We start from the raw sequence: 8,910 nt of genomic DNA, 5'->3' as shown, positions 1-8,910 counted from the left end.
GAACTTAGACTATTTTGAAGTTCGTCTAATTCGACTACTCAGTATTTTAAGCCGAACTTAGTAGCCGTAATTGTTTGTCAGAAGAAGAAAAGAATTAGTTGCATAAAGTCATCTTATATATGACGAACAGGGAAATAGAGTCTCGAAAAAACAATCCCAACCTCATCGGAGGTGCACCGCTCTGTAGACGATGGAACTAAGCCTCCCAATAGAGTCTCGAAAAAACAATCACCATTGCTGCCATCCTGATGTGACGAACAGGGAAATACAACCCAAAACAAGAGTGGAGAAAAAACTTTCCAAGGAGATAGTCAAATGAACGGAAAGGACGAGTCGATCCCATGCATACAAAATCTCAGATAAAGCAAATGAGCCTTATCTAGAGAAATAACAACCCCAGAGAAATAAGTTTTCCGGTGGTTGAGATACATGACGATTAATAGAGAATTCAACCACTGCCATGACGAGATAGAGGGCTGGTACAGTCCCAACCTCATCGGAGGTGCACCAGCTCGTGCCGTCAATCGAGGAACGAAATGAACTCGAGCTGCAAATAGTGCACGCGATTACAGAGCGACTATGAATGACGGAGTAAGGTCTCATTGCCACAATAAGATAGTCGATTGGAGTTAACCACCAATCTCTACTACTGTGGTTACGAGACAAACGCAACTGCGTGCTTCCAAAATGACAAAGTCATGTCAAGTAACGCTATGATGAACTCAGACGGACTAATAATGATGAAAGACAATCCAGACGAGGCAATCATGAAAGACAATCCAGTATCATATGCCACAACTAGCAAACTGGAGGGAAAACTCCACATGATGGAGACGACTGATCAAAAATGCAGATGATTACTTACTATATATGAATCATTTGCATGAGTAAAGACAAAGGGCAACGCTAGTAGTCATGAAACCAGGTGAGTCCCAAAGGAACAAAGTCGAAGAAAGAAGAACTGGAGACGTACCATTACAATGAGAAATGGATCAATAAATATCCATTATTGTCTGGCTATCATAAAGCCAACGACGACGAGATGACACAAACACTAACTCTTTGTCACAACCACCAACGAACTCGTACTGAGACGAAACAAAAGTTTGAAGGGACATGGGGCACAATCTAATTTTTTCCACACCAAAATATCAAGTCGATACATCTCGACGAAGCAAGGCTAAGCCACATAACGACAGTCTCAAATCAGTAAGCTATTTTCTTTGTGTTTTCTATATTAACAGTAATAGGTTCGGCTGTCCCGTGAAAATTATTAATGGGCCGAACAAAGATACGTAAACATTTCCAACAGGTTCGACCCAAAATCATAATTCCATTATACAGCCGAACTTAAATTATACAGAAGTTCGTCTCATTCGACTTCCCTTTTTCCTTTGGCCGAACTTATTACTTAACCTTAATAGAGGTTTGTAGATGACAGTGTCAAGTTCGCCCCAAAAGTAGTAATCCTTTTTGAGCCGAACTCATACTATAAAGAAGTTCGTCTCGTTTGATTTCTCTTAAATTTAGGCCGAACCTATTAATTGAAATTCAATGAAGCTTTGTAGATCAATGAAGTTCGGCCCAAAAGTAGTATTCATTTTTGAGCCGAACTTACGGTATAGAGAAGTTCGTCTCGTTCGATTTCTCTTAATTTTAGGCCGAACCTTACTTTTCAAATTCACAAATTTCGATCAACGCCCAAAATCATTCTCATAATCCAAAAAAGTTAGCCAAATCCGGATCATTGTTGAAGTTGATGTGTATTATATTGTGTCTACGAGATGAAGATCCACCCGGATCATCCATTTTGAATCACAAAAATCACCCAAATCTCAAAAACCCTAGTTTTTTCACTTCTTCTTCCTCTCTCAAAAACCCAACTCTCTCACTCAAAAGTAAGATTTTTTTCAACTAATATAACACTAACAACTTAACCTAGTCAATTAGTATTATTAAAACTAATCATAATTATTAAAACTAATTAAATAAGGGTAAATATGCCATTATAAAGAAAGGTAGATAAGGGGTGATGGTGTTTTTTATTTAGTGACCCTATTTTGGCATTATTCAGTATGCCTCAAAAAAATTCAGTATGCCTCAAAACAGGTTTCCAAAATAAGTGACGTCCAAGGCTGGTCACTTCATAAATTCCGAAGGTTGCTCATCTTCAAGATACTCATGAATCGTATATCCATTAGTGATCGTGGGAACGTCAGAATTGATTTGTCTTTGAGGCCAAACTTCTTCCTTAGTTATTCCCTTCTTGATTTGATCTATTTCTCATCTTAGGTTTTCAATAACCTCTTGAAGTTCTTGAAGTGTATCTTCAGTCTTTTTGTTGTGTTCATCCAGTTGTTGGTTTTCCCGATCCAAACTATTCATAAATCAGTTCATCAGATCTTCGAGAGTAGAAGAACTATCTTTAGGAGCATAACTTTCCATAGTCTGGTCGCGTTCATCCATCATTTGAATGTGCTGGTCCAACTTTTGATTTTCCCGATCCATATTATCCACAAATCGGTGCATTAGATCTGTAAGACTAGAAGAATCATGATTAGAAGCATAACTATCCCCCCATCCTTGTGGTTTTTCACTTACATACCCATCATAAGGTTGTTGATATGCATGAGAATAACCATAAGGTTCCGTAGGATATTGATCACAGCCAAAAGATTGGTTTTGATTATACCCATGGAATGGTTGGTAGCTGTCATAATATTGAGATTGAAAACAAAATTGATTACCACTATAATATGATGATAGGTCTTGTGCTCCGTACATGTTATGTCCGTAAGGAAACATGACGACTCACAGGAACAAAAGAAAAAATCTAAAAACAAAAACAAGCTTAACAAATAACAAATCAATTAACAACCGCTATATTACTAATTAACTAGTAATATAGCGGTAGTAAGGATCGTTCCCACATAGAGCTGTGTAATTGATATGTTATTTAGATAGAAAAATAAGATAAAACAAAGGGGATTTGCTTAGTAAAATAAAAAGAATAACAAATAAAAGAAAGATGATCAAGGAATCCTTCGCCGTTACCAAGCGATAACTGGATTAGTATACTTATCTATCTTCGCTAGAATCATTCATCACCAACCGTAGGAAAGAAACTAGCTCAGTGCTATCCCCAAAACTCCTTATACCAAGGATACAGAAGTTCTCCAATATCAGATTCTATCCAACCGAACCACCAAGTAGTAGCTCACTCAAGGTGTAATCCGATCGAACGCTTAGGCTTTGTGAATTAGGTTGATCCCAATAGTTAAACTCTTATCTCAAAGTCCACTTGCTGGTGTTATCTTCACTCGCAATTGCTCCACAGAATCCCTCTGCAAGGTCTCGCGATTTCTACTTGTGTATGAATTATTCGACGATTACTTATCTCCTAACTCAATACTAACAATAGAACAATTAATAGACTAATCTAGTATGCATCCCAAATCAATCTAAGAATCACTCATAAACATTATATGTAGTGAAAACAAACGATAAGACGATTAAAACTCATAAAAAACTTGTATAATAATAAAGCTTCACGCTAGCACATCGAATTCATCCTTAATCAATAAAGTTTAGCCTCTCATGTTTACACCGTTTTCCGGTTTCCCCCAAAAAAAGGGTAAATCCTAGAATATTTTATGAAGAACAAAGTGTATTATGAGATATGAGATGATATATGATTAGGTTGAGAAGTGCTTTTATAGGTATCCAAGAGAGAAGTCTCGTGCACCCAGTCCCGGTCAAAACTGGTTTCCAAAAACTAGCCAAAATAAGTGACGTCCAAGGCTGGTCACTTCATAAATTCCGCAAGCATAAACTGGGCTTACGTCAAATGCCCAAGTCCATCCCATTTTCTCGTTAATGGCTTGTCAGATACATGAGACTGATAGCTTATTATTCTCTTCTTTCTTTTTATTTTCTACGGCTAGGACATTCTGTCCGTGACTTCTCCTGTAACTTTTCCTTTGTTTCTCGAACTTATTTACGGCTGAAACTTTCTAGCCGATAACTTCCCTGTATCTTTTCTCACACTCGAGCACCACAGACTCGAGATATCTCCTCACTGTCCCCATTAATCAGTATCCATAGCCAGCAAAGACTTCTTCTTTCGCATTTCTTATCAACGGAAGCAACTTCTTCATCTATTTTCACTACCAATGGAAGACCCAAGAGCTAAACCATATATAACATCGTCACTGCCAAACACGAGTTTCACCATCTCTGTCGATATTCAGAACCAAATACCCAGCTACATCACCATGCTCAACTGAACCACAGTTCAACTCCAGCTAGCTTCCTCGACAATCCTCACTGCCATCAATCCCGATCATCACTGATCCATAGCCCGAGCAGCAACCTTCATACCCTGTTTTCACGCTCCTTCTCGTCTGCGCATTTGTTCTCCATCCAACCCTGGCAATGGCAGCAGACAAAATACACTTCCAAAGTAACGTCCATCGCAACCAGCTACCTCGACACCAATGGCATCAGACTAACCCACGACCAACAGACTCCTCCATTTATTCGAGCAACAACCATTCGTTCCTCCCTGCATTCTCTTAACTTCCTCGACTCGACCTCCATCAGACTTCTGTTCTCCAATGATACTGTCCCTAACTCAATCTCTGCCGATCATCAATCAGCACCAATGACGTGAACGACAGCAGCCAACATTTTCTCGACCAACAACTTCCATGCGTACCAAAACCATTAACAACCATTCTCGTCGTCTGCCATGAATCACCAGCTAACTCCTCCTTCTCTGTTACAACGATGGCAGCAATATCTCTCCCTGTTCACCACTGCAGCTCGAGTTCTTCTCTTTTCATCCACGTATTCCCTTCATCATAAGAAGCAACAGTTGATCATTGGTATGCCCAACTCCATCGCCAACAGTATATCACAACACCATCTTTCTCGAGTTATTGTTTCGTAACTCATCTCTTCCGATAATGGCAGCAACCCTATTCAGTTCCCAGCTCCCATACAATCGTCAGCACCATTCCATTATTAGCCATGATAATCAGCAACGCTGGTGTTCTTTATCACCAGTTTTAGTTCAACTGTCAGTCTTGGAAGACTGAAAATTCATTAATAATCCGTGGCTGCCTTGAATCATTCGTATGGGTGCCCTTATAAATTCTGTGCGTGAGCAATTTCGCAGCTTTGCTTTGTTTCAAACACCCATAAAATCTTCGTAAGACTTCGGAATGATTCCATTCTTTCGCCATTAGCTTCGCTTTTTCGTCCTCTTCGAAATGATAGCAAGAAATCCTAAGTTCGAACGAGCTCCATTTGGTCTTTGGCCCTTCTCCACTTATAGATAACTTCATTTATTGCACAATCACGTACAAATTCACTTCTTTTGGACGATTCACCTAGCAAAACATAACTAAGAGAAAACAAGAGTAATATACAATAATTCGGAAGAATATATAGCAATTACTAGCATGGATTCATCATGATTTCAAGGAAAAAAAAAGAACAACAGCAGAGCAAGATGATTATCGTAAATACCTGGTTGGAATCTGAGATATACCTAATTTGAATATGACATGAACCTAATTGAAAGTACTACCAGCAGCAGAGAGCGAAAAATACAAAAACGCAGCAACAGAGAAGCGAGAGACTGGATCAGAGATGAAGAAAAAAAGAGAGAAAGAAACAGAGCTGGAATTTGATTTCTTCGTTATATACAGTTGCAGAAGGGTATGTTTGGTACATTCAAATTATGCGTTTGTTTTAGTTGCACGTGTGCTGGACTAGAGAATAAAAAATCTGGTCAAAAAACATGTTTTTGGACTAGCGAATAATTTTTTTTCTGGTGGTGGACTATGCAGTAACCGGTTTTGGATATATTGGATTAACCAGTAATTCCTAGTATTGAAAATCATTGACTAAATCTGCGGTTAATCCGCATCCGGCCCGTATCACCCACTGATCCGTGAATGTCAAATCCCGCTAATTATGACCGGGCTTGGGCTTTCGAGACTAAAACGTGTCTAGGTGTTGGACGATAGTACTCCAAAATCGGGCCCAACCTCCTCAACGTCTTAATGCTAAAACCCTAACTCCAAAGTTCCTTCCCACAAAACCCTTAAATCTTTTTCCTCCCAGTTTCCCAAATCCAGCTTCGCTCTTCCTTCTTCCACCCGAAACTTGAAATTGTAATCAGGGTTCTTCATTTCGGTTGGAGATGTCGTTACTTGAACTCATCACAAGAGCTGCTGCTGATTCTGAAAACTCGTCATTAGTTGAATCAAAATACCCCATAATATTGAACGGGACTTCAATTATAGCCGATTTGAAGCCCGAGAAAAACAACACAGATGATACCAAACTTATCAAGCGCGTTCAAGGATGGAAGATTTCAGAAACCGATGCAGAAATCATTGAATCAGGTAACAAATTCACCAAAAAATTGAATAAGAAACTGAAAAATCCTCAATCGTTTGATACACACGAGTTCTTAGGGTTTTTAAATTCATTTTTGAAGAAAATCATGGAAAAAGTTGGTGTTTCTGTTGCAGTTACGAATCAGTCTGATGATGATTTGACTACTTCTTCTTGTTTAATGCTAGAAAAGTTAGGGGGTTTTATCGGTAAAGATGTGTTGTGTTTGATTATGGAAACTTCATTAAGTTTGGAGATATGGGAAGTACTAAAAACCTTAATTTTTCAAGGAGTTGTTTGTTTGGATTTGATTGAGATTTTAGTGAAGAAAAGGAGATCAGATTTGCTTTGTCTGTGCATCAAACACATTTCGGACATTCAATCTAGTGATCTGGTAAGTGTTTTCAAGTACTTTCTTACCCCACCCAAAGGTTCTCACAGTACAATGATGAATGTAAGAAAAGATTGGGAAAATCAAGCTAATTTAGCTATAGAGAAGATTGGGAAACAAAATGAAAAATCTTTATTAGCAAAAGAAGCTTCGGTATTACTTATGATTGCTTATGACGGGTTTACTTCATCTGAACTTTGTTTGCATTATTTGTTTGCAAGTTCAAATCTGGATCTATTGACATTGTCGTATTGTTTATCAAGATTGGGAGGTACGGAAATGTTGAGTTTGATTAAGTACTTAGGGAAATGGTTGAAGAAATATGAGAAGTTTCCTCAAGCATGTCCTTGCCCTAAAGCTGCTAAGAAACTGGGTTTGAAAGCTTGTGATTGGGTTCCTTCTCTCAAATCAGTCGTGAAATATCTTGGGTTGGTTTTGGATGAACATTTTTCGAAACTGGTTTTGTATACTGAGTTTCAAGATGAGCTGAGATTGATTGATGGAGTTGTCAAGTCTTTAGCATGTGGAGCTAGATTGTGTTGCTCAGTTGCCGATGTAGTTGAAAATTTGAAGGTGGAAGTTAAGAGTCAAAATGGTGCTTAAGAGGTTGGGCTTTTATATGTATTTTCTTGTAACAATCAGTCAGTAATTTTCATGGTCTAAATTTTGATTGGAGTACGCTTAGTCTTTCTTGGTTCATTCTTGAACTGTATACCATTTTTAGGATGAGAATTTTGAATTCCTTTGCACTTTTAACCTTTTTATATTCTCAATTTGGTTTTCGGTGATATGTTCCGTCTGCTTTGCTTATGAGCAACTTAACAGAACAGGATGATTGAATTGTTAACTTTGTTACATATGAATTACCTTTATTTAAACGTCCTATTGTCCTACTGTCCTTGCAAATTGTTATATTATGAGAATACCCTGTGTTTGTTGGGGCATGTATCCTCTGGTAACCAGAGGGAAGATGGTTGTTTTTTCATTTTTGTTAGAAAATGGAAGGCAAAGAGACCCTAGAGTTCGGGAACCAGCACAAAAAGCTTTACAAACTTTTTTTTCGTGTGGTATGCCAATAAATATGAAAATGAAACTGGTTGTTTCGTAATGGCTGTAGATGCTTGTTGTATAGTTTCTGCGGGCTGGGGTGTCCGGTGTCAGACCGAGGAATGTAAGTGCCTTAGGGACTTCAAAGATGCTGAAACTCTTTATTCCAGTCTTGTGATTTTTTTTTTGGAATCTTGTTCAAAAATAGGAGATGCAATAAAGTGGCTGACACATTGGCAAAGGAGGCACGAAAAGAGTGATTTACAGACAAATTTGGTTGCAAATACCTGATTTCATTACTTGTCATTTATTTTCGGATTTTCAGTTTTCTAATTCTGCTATGTATGCTAGTCCAGTAAATGAGGCTAACAATTTGTTGGTAGAAGCCAATATCTAACACAGCCTTAATGAGACGAGGGCAACCAACATTTTGGAGGACCTTCTTTAATCTATTCCTTTCAGTATAACTTATAAGTAACTTTCAAAAAAGAAAAAAAAAAAAACTCTTTATTCCTAGGCATGAGGGTGCCTTTTTTTAATCTATTCCTTTCAATATAACTTATAATTAACTTTCAAACAAGGGATAATTGGTATTTGGTACTCAGATTTTGACCAACACTAGGTTTTGGTCTAACATTTGTCCGACGTTAGTGTTTGGTACTTGGACTCGATGTTGACCCGCGTTGACTAGGTTAACTCCTAACTTCTGTTTAGTAATTATCAAAAAATATATATATAATGTAATTAATAAGGAGTTTACTATCATGTCCTTCGGTTTTTTCAATATTTACAGAACTCTCTTGTTCTTAGCTTCTCAGTACAGAAGATCCATGGCAACCATCTCTTCTTCTTATCACCAAAACCCCAAAATTTCATCAAGAAAAAATCATTATCATCTTCTTTTTCATCACTTCAGTCACCAAAAAATATTCAACCATTCCTTTGTCTTTTTTTGTATCTCTCAGTCTCATCTTTATACACCTAAATCGGAACAACTTACCAATATCCAACTTGATAAAACCAGCAATCTTGTTGCTCTCAAGATCTAGCTTGATGGTGTCATT

The 8,910-nt window shown here is 37.9% G+C and overlaps 1 protein-coding gene across 1 annotated transcript; it reads left to right on the top strand.

Annotated features, from left to right (window-relative positions):
• Window positions 1-6,116: 6,116 nt before the first annotated feature.
• Window positions 6,117-7,555, top strand: LOC113292769. The gene is made up of 2 exons (XM_026541631.1): window positions 6,117-6,416; window positions 6,546-7,555. Exons 1-2 carry the CDS (start codon window positions 6,212-6,214, stop codon window positions 7,400-7,402), a joined length of 1,062 nt encoding a protein of 353 aa, XP_026397416.1. The 5' UTR covers window positions 6,117-6,211; the 3' UTR covers window positions 7,403-7,555.
• The last annotated feature ends 1,355 nt before the right edge of the window (window positions 7,556-8,910 follow it).

This window comes from Papaver somniferum, chromosome 7 (genome assembly GCF_003573695.1).
Source record: "Papaver somniferum cultivar HN1 chromosome 7, ASM357369v1, whole genome shotgun sequence".
Classification (NCBI taxonomy): domain Eukaryota; kingdom Viridiplantae; phylum Streptophyta; class Magnoliopsida; order Ranunculales; family Papaveraceae; genus Papaver; species Papaver somniferum.
The sequence above is the reverse complement of the archived record's forward strand: the minus strand, read 5'-3'. Positions and strand labels throughout refer to the sequence as shown.

Excerpts from the sequence above, each read along its gene's own strand:
- LOC113292769 (XM_026541631.1), top strand. The coding sequence starts at position 6,212 with ATGTCGTTACTTGAACTCATCACAAGAGCTGCTGCTGATTCTGAAAAC. Across the intron at positions 6,417-6,545 it reads TGCAGAAATCATTGAATCAG|TTACGAATCAGTCTGATGAT; the intron begins GTAACAAATTCA and ends TTTCTGTTGCAG.